Genomic DNA, 18,511 nt, shown 5'->3' on the forward strand with positions numbered 1-18,511 from the left:
GCACTTAAATTAGTTTTCAGTAAACATTCTTAAAAACAATTTGATATGTTTGTGCAAAAACTACATATAAGTTGTTTATAGTGGAGAATTTAATCTTTTGAATGCAAAATCAATTTTTTTTTTCCTAATGTGTGTAAAGTAATTGCACGAAAAAAAAGGGATCACCTTTCTATCTTTTTCCCTCTCCTTCATTAGCGTCGCCCTCAAGCAGGCTTTTCTAAAGTAACGACTACACCCAATCCAAATAAATTGGGATTAGTTATATGAATTTTTAGGGGTTCATTTAAGTCCAAATTTTATATTATTATCATATCAATAGAATAAAAATAAAATAAAAATCAAACCCTATATAGATGATAGTCCAAATTGAATAAATTTTCAGTTGGGGAGTAGTAGTGTTTAGTTTAACAAACAAATCAGAGAGAACAAATCAGTGTGTTTGAAGACGCAAACAATGGCAGTAGCAGCCGATCTGATTGATTTCTTGAACGCTTCTCCTACAGCTTTTCATGCAGTTGGTACTCTACTTTATCTCATTCTATCTTCTTTCTCCCTAATCGCACCACAGTATTGAAATCAGTCTTGCGTTTTTTTTTCTTACTGTTTAATTAAAAATTATGTTTTTAATTGATTTTTCTTTGGTTGGGTTTCTCTAGAGGAAGCAAAGAAGAGGCTTAAAAGTGCAGGTTATGTACAAATATTTGAGAGAGAGGACTGGGATTTGAAAGCTGGGAACAAGTATTTCTTCACTAGGAACCACTCTACTATTGTTGCTTTTGCTCTCGGTAAAAAGTATGCTCCCAATTTTTATTCTTTTTTTATTTTTCTTATAACTTAGGTTTATGTTGTATTGGTTACAGAGAAAGAGCACATGAATGAATTTGCTATGTTTATTCTTATAAATTGGACCTCGTTTATCATTAGTGCCTGATATTAATAAACTCATTCTAGATACGTTGCTGGAAATGGATTTTACATAATCGGTGCTCATACAGATAGTCCTTGTCTGAAGCTGAAGCCAGTTTCTAAGGTAATAATCTTGATTCTGTTAGGAGAGGAAAATTAGATTTTGAAGCTTGTTTAAGTTTTGAATTTGTGGCTTATCAAATATTCATCTAGGTCTCTTATTGATTGGGATTGTTGTAGGTAACTAAAAGTGGATTTCTGGAAGTGGGCGTACAAACGTATGGGGGTGGTCTGTGGCATACTTGGTTTGATCGTGATTTGACAGTTGCGGGAAGGATGATTATAAGGAGTAGGAAAGATGGTTCTGAATCCTACTTGCACAAGCTTGTGAGACTTGAGGAGCCCATAATGCGAATTCCAACTTTGGCAATTCACTTAGAAAGGTAAAATCATAAGAAGATGAACTATCTTCGTCAGATGTTGCATGTTTCAAAATTCATCTCGGGCGTCAGAGGTCTTGGCATCTCTGATTTCTATGCAGCCTACCTGTCTTGTGTCTAATAATTTTGGACCTATTCGGAATAAAAAAAGTTTTGAGCATTTCGTTAATTTGATGTATTTCATAGGATATAGGAGTCACAAATCTTGCTTTCAAAGTTTGAGTAGATTTGAAGAGAAAAGATCTTAGCATAGCTATTGAGTTTTATGTAGCATGCTTATGCCTTTGTATGTCAAGCGACATACAATTGGGATAATCAGAAGGGTTTGCATAGGTGCTAATTATTCTTTCATGTTGTTCTAATCTTCTAATTCACCTCCATGGATTTGCATCAATGTATTATGTGGTTACCGTATTCATTAAAAGACATATTATGTGGTCATCATGTGCTTTGTACCTTCAATGAGTCAGACAGAACATCTTTATCTTCTTCGAATTATTTTGACCCATGGTTTGCAAGAGAAATTATTATAGTTTGTTTCCTATATTTGCAGAGGTACGAATGATGGATTTAAGGTGAACACGCAGACCCATCTTCTACCAGTATTGGCTACATCAATTAAGGTAATGTACATTCCATATGTTTGATGCTCGTGTATGTTTGGTGGTGTAATTCTTTATCTCAAGATTGTGTGACTAGAAATTTTGTGTAACTAATTCAATTTATCTACCTTGAGGAGACCTGTCCTCTTCTCTGTACTTATTTCCTTATCAATTAGATTCCTTTCCTTACCAGAAAAGCATTTAAATTATGTGAACTTCTTTGTGATATGATCTAATTCTTTTTCTCACTGGTTTAGATTCTTAATTTGTTAGCATCATCTAGGAAATTCTAATTCTTGCCTACAGTTCACACATTATTCTGACTACTCCTCTCGCTGGTTAATTTGTTAGCATCTAATTCTTGCATACAGTTCACACATTATTCTGACTACTCCTAATCCGGAAATTCTTACCTTGATAAGCTTTTGGCATGTTTGTGGGTCCTTTCATTTTACATGCGCTTCAGAAGAACACTTGAATTGAATCTATTGTTTTGTTGGACATGAAGCATCTGCGAATGCCCTGCTTTGAATGCTTGCTTGAAATGAGTTGCAAACCCACTTTGGACATTACACATTAAGCAGACGAACTCACCACAAGAAAATAGGGAGAAAAAAAAAGGAAAAAGAAATATTACCTTCTTGTTCCATATTATTTTACAGTGTTTAACTTGACACAGAGTTAAGGTGCATGGAAAGTTAGTTTGATAGAGAAACATTGCATCAAAGTGCATCAAGGACGAAGAAGGTAGAGTTTTGTTGGATGAGGGGCTTATCCGTCGGAGATGGCAGACCTACTTCCATAGTCTCTTGAACAAGGAGGGGGGCAGGAGAATTGTACTGGCCACTGGGTGATTTGGAACTCTCTGGGAGTCGTTGTAACATAGGGTATTGTAGGCGGATTAGAGTGGATGAAGTTGAGGGGGCTATGCGTAAGATTAGCAGGGGCAAAGCGACCGGGCCGGATGAAATTCCGGTGGAGTTTTGGAAGAGTGCGGGCAAGGCAGGCCTGGAGTGGCTCACTAGGTTATTTAATGTCATTTTTAGAACGAAGAAGATGCCCGAAGAGTGGAGGTGGAGCACGATGGTTCCTGTATATAAGAACAAGTGATATCCAAAATTGCAATAACTATCGGGTATCAAGCTGCTTAGCCATACTATGAAAGTCTGGGAAAGAGTGGTAGAGCTAAGGGTGAGGAGGAGTGTGTCTATTTCCGAGAACCAGTTCGGGTTTATGCCGGGGAGTTCGACTACAGAAGCCATCCACCTTGTTAGGAGTTTGATAGAGCAGTATAGGGAGAGAAAGAAGGACTTGCATATGGTGTTCATCGACTTAGAAAAGACGTACGATAAAGTTCCAAGGGAGGTTTTGTAGAGATGTTTGGAGACTAGAGGTGTACATGTTGCTTACGTTAGGTTGATTAAGGACATGTATGATGGAGCAAAGACCCAAGTGAGGACGGTGGGTGGGGACTCAGACCATTTTTCGGTTATGATAGGGTTGCATCAGGGGTTGGCACTTAGCCCTTTTTTGTTTTCTCTGGCGATGGACGTACTGACGCCCCACATCCAAGGGGAGGTGCTGTGGTGCATGCTATTTGCAGATGATATTGTATTGATTGACGAGACGCGAGATGGTGTGAACGCGCAATTAGAGTTATGGAGGCAGACCCTGGAGTCTAAATGTTTCAAGTTGAGCAGGACCAAGACAATATTTGGAGTGTAAGTTCAGTGGAGAGACTCAAGGAGGGGAAGGAGAGGTGAGGCTGGACTCGCAGCTCATCCCTAGGAGAGGAAGTTTTTAGTACCTTGGGTCTATTATTCAAGAGATGGGGAGATTGATGAAGATGTCACACATCGTATTGGAGCGGGATGGATGAAATGGAGACTCGCTTCCGGTGTTGTGTGACAAGAAGGTGTCACTGAAACTTAAAGGTAAGTTCTACAGAGTTGTGGTCAGACCAACGATGTTGTATGGGACTGAGTGTTGGCCAGTCAAGATCGCTCATGTCCAGAAGATAAAGGTAGCAGAGATGAGGAAATACCAACAGACTCGCTTTCTGTTGGTAGTAGTTTTTTATGACTAACCATTGTTTTCTTTCATTGTTGATCACCTTACTATCTTGTTCTTTTTATTCTGCTTTTATATGGTTTTTTGGTACTGTCACTTCTTGTCTATATTTCTATTAATGTGGGCTTATGCTTTTCTGAGCCGAGGGTCTATTGGAAACAACCTCTCTATTCTCACAAGGTAGGGGTAAGGTCTGCGTATACACTACCCTCCCCATACCCCACGGTGTGGGATAATACTGGATATATTGTTGAATTTGAAATCTTAAAATCTCAAGCTGTGCTAATCCCAAAAAAAAAAGAAAAGAAAGTTATGAAAGTTCTATAGAAGGGGACAAAAGGAGTATTAAACAGTAAAATTATTTAACTTTGTTTGATTCTTTATTTTGGAATAAGCTTGTGTCCTGTTAGGATAAATGCATTCATTATATATCTAACATCGGTTTGCAGGCTGAACTTAATAAACCAGTTTCTGCTGATGATTCTACTGAAATTGGAGCTCCAAATGATGGAAGTAAGTCCAGTAAAAAGATAAATCCTGGTGGTGAGCAACATCATTCCCTTCTTCTGCAGGTATCATAAATTGCTTAAATTGCAATCCTTATGGATGTTAATGTTGATGAATCTGAGTTGCTAGATGCTTTTCTTACATTGCTTGAAGTATATTTCCAAGATCTCTGGCGCTGTACAGTTTTGTTTTCATGCTATTTTCTTTTTCTTTCAGCTTCTTGCTGCTCAGGCTGGATGTGAACCAAGTGACATATGTGACTTTGAGTTGCAAGCATGTGATACTCAGCCAAGTGTTATTGCTGGTGCCATGAAGGAATTTGTTTTTTCTGGAAGACTGGATAATTTATGCAGTTCATTCTGCTCTCTAAAGGTAAAAGATGCATGGATACAGAAAGTTGCATTGGATAGTTCTTCATGGATATTTTATTAGAAAGAATGGCATCATTTTTTGTATGAATAGTCTAATAGATGCATGGTTAAATACAATGTGCATAAATTTCGTAAAAAGATTGGAGACTATATTTAGAAGTTGCAACGTTCCTTTGCTGCATTGCTTTCCTTTTTTTCTTTAGTTCACATTTTTGTTGCTTTAGCAAAGCATTTTGAAACGGCAGCACCGGAGCGGTTTTACTTGAAATCATGTTGAGTGCTTGGAATGCGATAATGGTACTTGTTTTAAAATTCATGCAATGAAACTACTCTGGCGGTGGTCATGTCAGGCACTGATAGATGCTACTTCTCAAAATAGTCTTGAGGACGAGGTTGGTGTAAGAATGGTGGCTCTGTTTGATCATGAAGAGGTTGGGTCTGCTTCAGCACAAGGAGCTGGATCCCCGGTCATGTTTGATGCTCTCTCACGAATTACAAATACATTTAGTCCAGATTCAAAGGTAACAATTGAATAAATCTATCTCAGTGCTCCATATTGCTGCAATATTTCAATTGTCTCTTATTATTTCTTGTACACAGAATATGTTTGGTATTGTTAGATAGTTATGTGTAAATAGTCCTAGTCCCATATGTAGTAAGAGTAGAATATGTCCTAGTCCCCTATGTAGTAGGAGTAGAATATGTATTATATATATGACTCATTGTATCATTGTTAATAAATAGATTTTTCTCCTGTGCATTCTCACATGGTATCAGAGCTTCAATGTGTAAATTATCGATGTGCCTCATTCCGGCGGCATTGGGGAAGAAAGTTCTCGTCGTGCAATTTTCTGGCAACTTTGTCTTGTTCCCAGGGCTCATCAATGCTTCAGTGGTACTGTGCATATACCACTACCACCATCAGATCCGAAACCCTTGTGCGACCAAACCCCAGAAATCCCAGTCCCATCGGAACAGAAAAGTCATTCACCGTGCGTCTTTCCGGTTGACGACTCAAGATTGATTTGCGTTATCTCCTCATCGGCAAGTGTTGTGCAAAAACCAATACTACCATCTTGTTCACAAAAGTCAGACTGACAATACCCTAGTCAATCGCTCCGGCAGAGAGTCCCTCACGCGCCTCCAGAACTAGGGTTTCCGGCAAGCACGTCTGACACACACCGACGCGTGGAGAATTTTCCCGCCATAATTTTCAAAATTTTCTTTAGGACAGTTGTTTCGTGGGGTGATTCCGAGTCCACTAGTACAATTTCCTACGGATTCTTAGAACTTTGGAATTTTCCGGCAAGCTACATTAACTTTTCCGGCGCGTGTGAGCCATTCCGGTCCTTTTTTGACAAAACTTTTTCAGGACAACTTACTCTTCCAGTGATTCTGAGCCTACCCATGTAAATTACATCAAATTCTGACAACTTTATTTTTCCGGCGTGAACAGTGCACTTTTCCTGGCGTGAACAATGATTTTCCAGGAAAGTTACCGTTTTCTGGTTGTGTTTTAGAACCTATTTGTAGTGTGGAATTCGGCTTTAGTCTCACTATTTTTGATTTTTTCCGGCAACTTTTCGGCCAACTTCTGTTTATCAGCAACCACCTGATTTTGTTGCTCAGGAGGAGTCTAGGGGCCTTGTATGTCGAATGATCAGTTTGCAGATATTTTCGCCAAGTCCCTGACTAGTCCTCTCGTATTAGTTCCATATGTAACAAGCTTGGTACATATGATTTGTATGCACCGGCTTGAGGGGGAGTGATAGATAGTTATGTGTAAATAGTCCTAGTCCCATATGTAGTAGGAGCAGAATATGTCCTAATCCCTTATGTAGCAGGAGTAGAATATGTTAATAAATAGATTTTTCTCCAGTGCATTTTCACCGGTACCTTGTAAGCAGACGCAGTAGAGCTCTTCATGCAGGCTTGGTTATCACTTTATATAACTCTTATCCTATTGAGAAAAGATTTGGACTTGCTTTATATTCCTAGTTTTACTGGAAATAGGTTCTGTAAGTTTTATCTATCCGTCTGAAGAAGCTTATATTTAGTTGAGATTAGCACCTCTCTTTATTATAATGTCTGCTGTTGTTTCCCATCTGTCCGCTTAGTAACATATAAAATAACACTTCTCTTTATTGTAATATCTACAAAGGTTTCCCATCTGTCCAATTAACTGAAAAATATGGGAGGCGATATTGCCAAAATCCTAGTTGTTGTCTCCGCAACTAGATAGCCAGGCTTGACAAAATGACGTTACTTTTGCCTGTGGCCATAATGAAATACTTCATATAAAAAATAAACTAATTTAGTTTAAAATTCTAAAGCCTAAACCATCTTTAAATCTTTCATTAAGTCGCTTTGAAGTGTATTCCTGGTTTTCTGATATGATTTTATGTTGCGCTTCAGTTAATACCGAAAGCGATCCAGAGGAGTTTCCTGGTCTCTGCTGATATGGCACATGCCTTGCATCCTAATTATCCGGTAAGTTGGTTCATGTGTCACCACTGTCTATAATTTAATATCTTTTGACTTGATATCAATTTAGTTCTTTTTCAGGACAAGCACGAAGAGAATCATCAACCCAAATTTCACGGTGGGCTTGTTATAAAACACAATGCTAATCAACGTTATGCCACCAATGCAGTCACTTCCTTCATCTTCAGAGAAATAGCTGCTAAGCACAACATTCCTATTCAGGTCGGTGGATCCTTAAAGCACTTGTATATGAACTGAATGCAAATAACTTGTGAAACCTTGTTTTGCAGGATTTTGTGATTCGCAATGATATGCCATGTGGCTCAACAATTGGACCTATATTGGCAAGCGGGATAGGTATTCGAACTGTTGATGTAGGAGCACCGCAGTGGTCAATGCATAGCATAAGAGAAATGTGTGCAGTGGATGATGTGAAGCATTCGTACCAGCACTTTAAGGCCTTCTTCCAAGATTTACAAAAAATATATACTTTGTCAGCTACTGTTTTTGGAAGCGGCTAACAACAACAACATACCCAATAATATCCCACACTGTGGGGTCTGGAGAGGGTAATGTGTACGTAGACCTTACCCTTACCTTGTGAAGATAGAGAGGTTATGCTTGTTTTCAGCGAATGTTACAACTGAATTTGTTTCTAAAAAGTCATTTATTACTCTTTCTAAATCTACCCTTAATGAGTTTACTAGAGTACTCTTATTAGTTAGTATATCATAGATGACAATCATGGCAAATATTCTTATTAATTAAGGTTATTAAATGTCTTTTTTAAACTGTCTGTTTAAAAATTTAATACATATAATATGGGATACAAATACTTTGGTTACCAAATAAATATACAAATATTTTGTTTACTGTAATATACAACTTAGATGTTGACAAGCTGATATAATACTCGTGAAAACAAAGAAATATTGCAAAGATTGATTAAATTATTGGCAGTTAAATCGTTTTTTTTAATATTGTCCTTTCTTGAAAAATGTAAGAAAAGGCTTGCAACTTTTTTACTACTTTTTGAGAATAGAGTCACTCTCGCGAGAGTGGGTCTAGAAATATACTAGTAAAAGAGATGATTATAATATTTTGTCAATTGAAGGTGAGAACGTATTAAAAAACCACTCCTTGTCTGTTCTAGTTACAGTAGTTCATTATTAAAATGACTAACCACCACCTACTACTACCAGTACTACTTTACTAGTATATCCATACTAAAGGCAAAGCGATTACGTAGTTGTACTGCTTATCGACTGTTGTATACGGGTGTGTTTGGTACGAAGGAAATTAAAATTTTTCATATTTGGTTGACTTAAATGTTTTGAAAAATATTTTCCTCATCAACTCATTTTTCTCCGATTGGAGAAAAATATTTTCTCTATCAAGAAAACCCTAAAATATTTTCCAAATCTCTTTTTCAACCTTTCCACCCTATTCTCTATCCCCCCACACCTATCCCACCCCACCCTCCCCCAACCCTGCCCTACCCCACCATAAATAGAAATATTATTAAGAATATTTTCTTTTCATGTTGTAGATAAAGTACTTTCTTCTTTCATTTCAACAAAATGAGTATTTTTTTTCATGATGTAAAAAAATATTTTATTTTATTTCAACAAAAAAAAGTACTTTCTTTTCGCGATATTGAAAACGTATTTTCTTTCATTTCAACAAAATGATGTCGTAAAAAGTATCGTCTTTCATTTCAACAAAAAAAAATACTTTCTTTTTATGATTTAGAAAACGTATTTTCTTTCATTTCAGCAAAATGATATAGTAAAAAGTATTTTCTTTCATTTCAACAAAATGAGTATTTTTTTCATGATGTAAAAAAGTATTTTCTTTCACTTCAACAAAAAAAGTATTTTTTTTATGATGTAGAAAAAGTATTATCTTTTGTTTCAACAAAATAATGTAGTAAAAAGTATTTTTTTTCATTTCAACAAAATGCGTATTTTCTTTTCATGATGTAGAAAAAATATTTTCTTTCATTTTAACAAAATAAATACTTTTTTTCATGTTGTAGAAAGACTACTTTCTTTTTCAACCAAAAAAGAGTATTTTCTTTTTAGTTATGTAGCACAAAATTCAACGTTTTTGAGTGAAAAAGTAAAGCAGCACATTAGTCCCTTTGGGGTTATATGAATTTTTAAAAGAATAATTAAATTCTTAAAAAAAATAGAGTGATGAAAACGTTGGATATTTAGGGTTTTTTTTGGGGGGGGGGGAGCACAGAAAATATGGGGATTTGGAGGGGGGGAGCACAGAAAATATGGGGATTTGGAGGAGGGGGGGATAAGGAAAGTAGCATAAAAACGTTGGAAAAAGTAGCATAAAAATATTTCTTAAAAAATATTTTTCTAAGAAATATATTCTACTCCCTAAACAAACATTAGAAAATATTTTCCGGAAAAAACTTTTCACTCACCAACCAAACATGGGAAAATAAGTGATAAAATCATTCATTTTTCATGAAAACATTTTCCTTCGTACCAAACACAACAACTCTGAAAGTTTTAATTAACTTTTCTAAAAAAAATTATAAAATGAAAAGTTTAAAAATAATTTATTAAAATATAGATAAGTTTTTTAAATAGATAAAAAAGAAAAGTATCACCTAAAATAAAATAATAAATTTTATTTCTTGATTCACAAGTCTAAACAAAAATCGAGAAGCCAAACGAATGAAATTTTCCGCCTAGCTTATTTATCAAATGAAGCTAATAGAGTGATTTATCTTTCTAGTGACAAAAAGCTTCTTTAACAAAGTGCAATATTTCTTTTTTAGTTTACCTCTATGCAAATATACAGTATTTCTAGTGATCAAGCACTTTGTGAGTAGGGGCGGATTTAGGGGCGGATGGGTTCACCCGAACCTCCTTCGCTGAAAAATTACATTATATTAAATTTTGAATCTACTTGACACAGTCCAAAAGCATAGTTTAGTGGTCAAGGGGTTCAAAATTTTTGTAAGGTTATAGGTTCAATTCCCACTAGCTATAATTTTTTTAACTTTTTTTTTGAACCCCTTTCGCGAAGATCCTGTCTCCGCCTTTGTGAGTTATGACGTCTATATAAATGTGAGAAACAAGTGTACATAATTTAGTAGCAACTTTTGTGTATTTTTCGAACTTCTTACCTATAATCATATTATTTTAATTTTTTTAAAACTAAATTTATGACCTAATGTTGCCCGTCAAAGTAGTAATAACCAAATAATATCTTGTCCCAAAGTTTTTAAAAAGTATGATTGTTTTTTCCTTTTCCAATTGTTTTTTTAAAATGCTGATTGGTCTCACAGTTTCAAGACTTGTGCATTAATTCTTTTGATTTATCTTCCTTAAAAATGAACCGTTTATTTTTTTCTACCTTTTATAATAACTAGTTTTAGGTGCTAGCTTTACACGTGTACCCTATATCAATAAATATAAAATTGTAATAGATTATTTAAATATTTTTGACAAGGTGGGTTGCTCTAATGGTAAGCATCCTCCACTTCCAACAAAGAGGTTGTGAGTTCGAGTCACCTTAAGAGCAAGGTGGGGAGTTCTTGGAGGGAAGGATGCCGAGGGTCATTTCGAAACAATCTCTCTACCCCAGGGTAGGGGTAAGGTCTGCGTACACATTACCCTCCCCAGACCCTACTAGTGGGATTATACTGGGTTGTTGTTGTTGTTATTCATAGCGTGACGTGTTATTATAAAGTGTCATTCGCAGGTATTTCTAGATTTAATGTTGAGTTAAAGAGTATAATAATTATGGATATTGAGAGAATTTGATGTATTTGCATTTTCGTGTATATAAAAGAAGTGTTTAATTAAAGAGTAATGGACATACTATTGTATACTCAAAGAATCAAGTATAACTTTTCACAAAGTCTTTCTCTAATTTTTTATTTAAAATAATTAACTTATATAACATAACTGTTTTTACTTCTAGGAGTAGTTAAAAACTATAGTTAATAAGAATAAAGAAAATCGAAGTAGCGTTGACCGACATATCGACTCTAGTTATATTTTCATACTTCAGTCTTTCTTTATTTTTATTTTTCCTTTTTACTAAGATAATTAAATTATTGGTTATAGTTCTACAACAAAGAATAATTCAAACACAAAATAAGTAATAGATGTTATAAATATATTATATTATGGATATTCATTTAGTACTCCGTTGTAAATAAGCTTCCTGAAGAAGCTTATCCATATGAGACTCTGCCACAAATATGTTTATCTATTTAGTACTCTATTGGAAATAAGCCTTCTGAAAAAGCTTATTCTTTCGGTACTCTGTTATGGATAAATATTACCCATGGTAGAAGATAATCTATATCTGGTACAATAACAACTTACAAGCAGCTTACACAACAGATTAGAATAGCAGCTTACAAGCAACTTACACAACAACTTACAAGGAGCTTACACAACAGCTTACAAGCAGCTTACACAGCAGTTTGCAGTAGCAGCTTACACAACAGCTTTATTTCTTCTATAAATAGAGGAGTTTTCAGTTCATTATGTACAGAAGTTTGAAATTTGAATAATATATCAGTTTCTCTCTATACTTGTCTTTACTTTACAGTCTTTATTTTATAACACGTTATCAGCACGAGACTCTGCCATCTCGAGCAAATACTTTGAAAGTATCAGAGGTACGAACTTTGCTTTTCTAAATAATGTCAAGTCTTTCTAAACTTGAATTTGTAGCCCTCGATATATCGGGCAAAAGCTACATGTCTTGGGTGTTTGATGCTGAAATTCATCTTGATGCGATGGGTATGGCAGACACCATCATGGACAAAAATCAAGCATCAAACTAAGGCCGTGCCAAAGCAATGATATTCCTACGCCATCACCTTGATGAAGGCCTGAAAATGGAATATCTCACTATTAAAGATCCAGTCATACTGTGGAATAATTTGAAAGATAGATATGACCACCTGAAGATGGTCGTTCTTCCACAGGCACGTTATGATTTGACTCATCTAAGGCTACAAGATTTGAAATCTATCGGTGAGTATAATTCTACTATGTTCAGAATTATTTTCCAATTGAAACTATGTGGTAATAATATTACTGATCATGATATGTTGGAGAAAACTTTCACCACTTTTCATGCCTCGAATATGCTCCTGCAGCAGCAATATCGAGAGATGAGATTCAAAAAGTATTCTAAACTTATCTCACATCTTCTTGTAGCCGAGCAACATAATGGGCTATTAATAAAAAAAACCATGAAAGTCGACTTACTGATTCTTGTCCATTCCCTGAAGTGAATGAAACGAACTTCCACCAAGCTAAGCGTGGAAGAGGACGTGGCCCCAGTCGTGGTCATGGCCGTGATTGGGGTAGAAACTCTAATCATGGTAATAATAATACACCAAAGAACCCTCCTCACCACCAGCAGTGGAAAATGAAGGAACAAAAGCATGAAGCGGTGCAAGCAGCAAATCCAAAAAATGCATGCTATAGATGTGGAGGAAAAAAGCACTGGTCACGTACCTGTCGTATGCCAAAGCACCTGGTTGAGCTTTATCAAGCCTCCCTGAAGAAGACAGAAAAATGCTGAAGCAAATTTTATTTCTGAAGATAATTTAGACTTCATGCATTTGGATGTAGCTGATTACTTTGCACTCCCGGAAGGAGAAACAAGTCATATGATCGGTGATGAATCTATAGAGATACAAATATTTTAATTTTTGTTGTTTGTAGTAGATAGTATGGTTATATAATTGTTGCACATAAATAAAAGTTATGCTTTGATAATGATGTTTACTATCATATTTATTTTGTTTATGTCATTTTGAAGAATATGGATAATCCTCAAATTATATTTGGATCAAAGACCAATCATGAAGATATTTGTGTAATTGATAGTGGAACAACCCATGCCATATTCAAAGATCAGAAATACTTTTCTTATTTGCATAAGGAAAAAGCAGATGTTTCTGCAATTTCTGGTAATATAAGTTTGACTGAAGGATCCGGAAGAGTTACTGTATTTATGTGTAAGGGAACAAAACTTATAATAGATAATGCATTATTCTCCTCCAAGTCCCGAAGAAACTTGTTGAGTTTTATAGATATCCGCCGAAATGGGTATCATGTTGAGACAATAAATAAAATGAACATGGAATATCTTTGTATTACAAAGAATATTTCTGGCCAGAAATGCATTATAGAAAAGTTTTCAACTTTATCTTCTGGCTTATACAATTCAAAGATTAGTACAGTTGAAGCACACTCTATCATAAACCAGAAGTTTACTGATTCAAATATTTTTGTGCTTTGGCATGGCCGTTTGGGCCATCCCGGATCAATAATGATGAGACGAATTACTGAAAATTCGATTGGGCATTCATTAAAGAACCTGAAGATTCTTACAAATAATGAATTTTCTTGTGATGCTTATTATCAAGGCAAAATGATCACTAGACCATCACCAATGAAGATTGACATTGAATCCCCTGTCTTTTTAGAACGTATACATGGCGATATAGGTGGACATATTCACCCACCAAGTGGGTTGTTTAGATATTTTATGGTCCTAATAAATTCATCTTCAAGATGGTCTCATGTGTGCCTACTATCATCTCGCAACGTGGCATTTGCAAAGCTATTAGCCCAAATAATTCGATTAAGGGCACAATTCCCAGATTATCCTTTAAAGGCTATTCGCTTTGATAATGCTGGAGAATTCTCATCTCAAACTTTTGATGATTACTGTCTATCAGTTGGGATAAAAGTTGAACATCCTGTAGCTTATGGTCATACTCAAAATGGCCTTGCAGAGTCAATGATTAAATGCCTGCAATTGATAGCAAGACTAATACTTATGAAAATAAAATTGTCCACTACTGTTTGGGGCCATGCTATCTTGCATGCAATATCACTTATCCATTTCAGGCCGACACATTATAATAAATATTCTCCGTCACAATTAGATTTTGGTCATGAACCAAATATTACTCATCTATAAATTTTTAGATGTACTGTATATGTGCCAGTAGCACCACCACATCGCAGTAAGATGGGCCCGCAGAGAAGGTTATGAATATATGTTGGGTTTGAATCACCATCTATTATTCGCTATCTTGAACCATTGATGAGAGATTTATTTACTGCCCGATTTGCAGATTGTCGGTTTGATAAAATAAATTTTCCACAATTAGGGGGAGAGAAAAAGGAAATCAAAAGAGAAATTGTGTGGAATGTTTCATCATTATCTCATTTTGATCCACGTACCCCTATATGTAATCAGGAGGTCCAGAAGATCATCTATTTATAAAATATAGCAAATCAAATGCCAGACGCGTTTACTGATTTGAAAAGGATAACTAAGTCACATATCCCTGCAGAGAATGTGCCTATACGAATTGATGTCCTAGCAGGACTATCTACTAGCATAAGAACTAGTGAACCTAAAGCACGCCTGAAGCGTGGTAAGCCTTTGGGTTCTAAGGATCGAAATCCTCGGGAAAAAAAAATCGACAAATGATCAAAATGATATTATAAAGGGATTTCCTGAAGAGACCCAAGATCTGATTAGTTCTAAGATTCCTGAAGAAATCACTGAACCCGAGACTCAAGTTAGCGAGAAACTTTAATAAGTTCTACTAGTGATGAGATTAATTTAAATCGATCTGAAATAGTGGCGGATAATATTTTTGCTTATAATGTTGTACTTAATATTATACAAGATAGTGAGGATTTTGAACTCCGATCTGTTGAAGAATGTTGACAAAGATCTGATTGGCCAAAATGGCAAGAGTCAATTCAATCGGAATTGAAGTCACTTGCTAAAAGAGAGGTCTTTGGACCAGTAGTCCAAATACCTGCTGGTATAAAGCGAGTTGGTCATAAATGGATTTTTGTGCGAAAAAGGAATTATAAAAATGAAGTTGAAAGATACAAGGCTTGCCTTTTTGCACAAGAATTCTCACAACGGCCTGGAGTCGATTATGAAGAAACATATTCACCCGTTATGGATGTCATAACATTTTGATATCTCATCAGTTTAGCCTTACGTGAAATGCTTGAAATATATCTAATGGATGTGGTTACAGCTTATCTGTACGGGTCACTTGATAATAAAATTTACATGAAAATCCCTGAAGGATTTAAAATGCCTGAAGTATATTCAAAATCTCGAAAAATGTACTTAATTAAATTACAAAGATCTTTGTACGATTTAAAACAATTTGGGCGCATGTGGTATGATCGTCTCAGTGAATATTTGCTGAAAGAGGGTTACATAAATGATGTTATTTGTCCATGTATTTTTATAAAAAAAATGGCATCCGAATTTTGTTATACTTGTTGTTTATGTTGATGACATAAATCTTGTTGGAACTCCAGAAGAGCTCCAAAAGGCAATTGAATATCTTAAGAGAGAATTTGAGATGAAAGATCTTGGAAAGACAAAACTTTGTCTTGGTCTGCAAATTGAACATTTAGCAGACGTGATCTTTATCCATCAATCTGCCTATACAGAAAGGGTCTTAAACCGCTTTTACATGGACAAAGCGCACCCATTGAGTACACCAATGGTTGTTCGATCACTTGAAATGAATAAAGATTTGTTCTGACCTCCATAAGAGGATGAGGAACTCCTTGGTCCCGAAGTACCCTATCTCAGTGCAATTAGTGCACTAATGTATCTTGCTAATGCTACAAGGCCTGACATAGCATTTTCTATTAATTTACTAGCAAGATATAGTTTTTGTACTACACGGAGATATTGGAACAAGATTAAGCATATATTACGATATTTAAAGGGAACTCTTGATATGGGTTTATTTTATGCTAACAAAGATAGTGCAGATCTTGTAGGTTATGCAGATGCAGGTTATTTATCTGATCCCCATAAAGCTAGATCTCAAACCGGGTACGTGTTTACATGTGGAGGTACTATCATATCATGTCGCTCCACAAAGCAATATATTATTGCTACTTCTTCAAATCATGCTAAAATAATAGCTATTCATGAAGCAAGTAGGGAATGCGTATGATTGAGATCAATAATTCATTTTATTCGAGAAAAATATGGTTTAGAATGTGAGAAAAGACCCACAATTTTATACGAAGACAATATTGCATGCATAGCCCAATTGAAGGGAGGATTTATAAAAGGAGATAGAACGAAGCACATTTCCCCAAAATTATTCTACACACACGATCTTCAGAAAAATGGTGACATTGATGTGCAATAAATCCATTCAACTGACAATCCGGTAGATTTATTCACAAAATCTTTACCAACTTCAACTTTTAAGAAGATGGTATACAAGATTGGAATGCGGAGACTCAAATATTTGAAACAAAGTTTTCACCAGGGGGAGTAAAATACGCGATGTACTTTTTTTTTCTTACTAAGGTTTTTTCTCATATGGTTTTTCTTATAAGGTTTTTAATGAGACAGCTAGCAATGCGTATTACTAAATATGTGTACTCTTTTTCCTTCACTAGGATTTTTTCCCATAGGATTTTTTCCTAGTAAGGTTTTAATGAGGCACATTATCTTTTAATGAACATCCAAGGGGGAGTGTTATAAATATATTATATTATGGATATTTATTTAGTACTCCGTTGTAAATAAGCTTCCTGAAGAAACTTATCCATATGAGACTTCGTTGTAAATATGTTTATCTATTTAGTACTCTATTGGAAATAAGCCTCCTGAAGAAGTTTATCCTTTCGGTACTCCGTTATGGATAAATATTATCCATGGTAGAAGATTATCTATATCTGGTACAGTAACAGCTTACAAGCAGCTTACACATCAGCTTAGAGTAGCAGCTTACAAGCAGCTTACACAGCAGCTTGCAGTAGCAGCTTACACAACAACTTTCTTTCTTCTATAAATAGAGGAGTTTTCAGTTCATTATATACATAAGTTTGAAGTTTGAATAATATATCAGTTTCTCTCTATACTTGTCTTTACTTTACAGTCTTTATTTTATAACAATAGCTATGTTTTACCTATTTTCTGTGGATTTTTTCATTTTTGATATTACTTGTCTTCTGCAAAATTGTTGTTGTTACATATCTCAAATAAAGAAATGATATATACAAAATATTTAATAGTAGGACTTTCTATATAGTTTAATAAATATAAATCAACAAACGTCTTTAAAGCAATTTTTTTAAAAAGTGTTAATCCTGAAAATGATGAATATTTATCCTATTTAGCTAGTTTGATAAGAAGAAATCCTCAAGATCCAACGATGAATAAAATCAAATAATAAAGTTTTAAATTAATTGTAGTTACAATTTTATCTAAGATCAAATTCACTTAGGAAAAGTAAAAAAACCCCTTTCCATAGTGAAGCTTTAGCTTGCTTCTTTTCTCGATTGATAGAAGGACGGATAATTTGTTTTGAACATTGCTCGCATAAAGTCTTATTTCTATTTCAATCCAACAATCAGGATGGATAGAAAGACATACCATCTGTCCTTTGATTCTCTGGCCGAGTTGGAATTGCGGGGAGAGCTATAGCTCCAGACGAAGATTAACGACTTGGCATTACCGGTTAAGGAGAAGGTCTTGAAGCTCGACTGATTAGAGAGTAGGTCTTGGTAAGGACAGTAAGCATTACAGACCCTGGTCCTGGGGAACAAGAGTCAGAGTTCAACCTACTTGAAAGCGGTCTTTAGCCAATGAAATCGGGACAAGCCTGCCGATATATTCCATCATCAACACCAGAGGCACCATCAGAGGTAGCATCAACATCAGAGGCACCTTCAACATCCAATAATGCTTCACCCCCCATTCCTAAGATTTCTAGCCCTGTCTGGGTAAAGCCATTTTTAAGGGAGTCGGCTTCCGTTATCGATAAGGAAATCATTAACAAAATATTTTATAAATCATAATTAAAATAAAAATCTTTCAGAGATTTGTAATAAAATTTAAATTTACTTTTTAAATATTTTTTTGTAGTATCTGAATTGAGTATATATTTATAAAGTTCTTACTCTTTTCTATTAAATTGTTTAGATAAATTTTTATATTTTTTATTGCTATTAATAAAATTACTGAACCGAACAAACTATTTTTATTGTGAACCTTTTATCCTATAAGATCAAACGTTAACATCCTTTATTTCAATGTAAATTCAGTGCTA

General features: G+C 35.1%; 1 protein-coding gene across 1 annotated transcript; it reads left to right on the top strand.

The window, feature by feature from the left end:
- The first annotated feature begins 99 nt into the window (after window positions 1-99).
- On the top strand, window positions 100-8,064 carry LOC107803166 (putative aspartyl aminopeptidase). Its single transcript, XM_075251762.1, has 11 exons — window positions 100-518; window positions 657-792; window positions 952-1,030; window positions 1,147-1,349; window positions 1,900-1,969; window positions 4,468-4,590; window positions 4,742-4,897; window positions 5,247-5,417; window positions 7,312-7,386; window positions 7,462-7,602; window positions 7,671-8,064. The coding sequence occupies exons 1-11, from the start codon at window positions 455-457 to the stop codon at window positions 7,899-7,901; spliced, it is 1,449 nt and encodes a 482-aa protein (XP_075107863.1). The 5' UTR covers window positions 100-454; the 3' UTR covers window positions 7,902-8,064.
- The last annotated feature ends 10,447 nt before the right edge of the window (window positions 8,065-18,511 follow it).

The sequence above is a fragment of the Nicotiana tabacum genome, chromosome 4 (assembly GCF_000715075.1).
Source record: "Nicotiana tabacum cultivar K326 chromosome 4, ASM71507v2, whole genome shotgun sequence".
In the NCBI taxonomy this organism is placed as follows: domain Eukaryota; kingdom Viridiplantae; phylum Streptophyta; class Magnoliopsida; order Solanales; family Solanaceae; genus Nicotiana; species Nicotiana tabacum.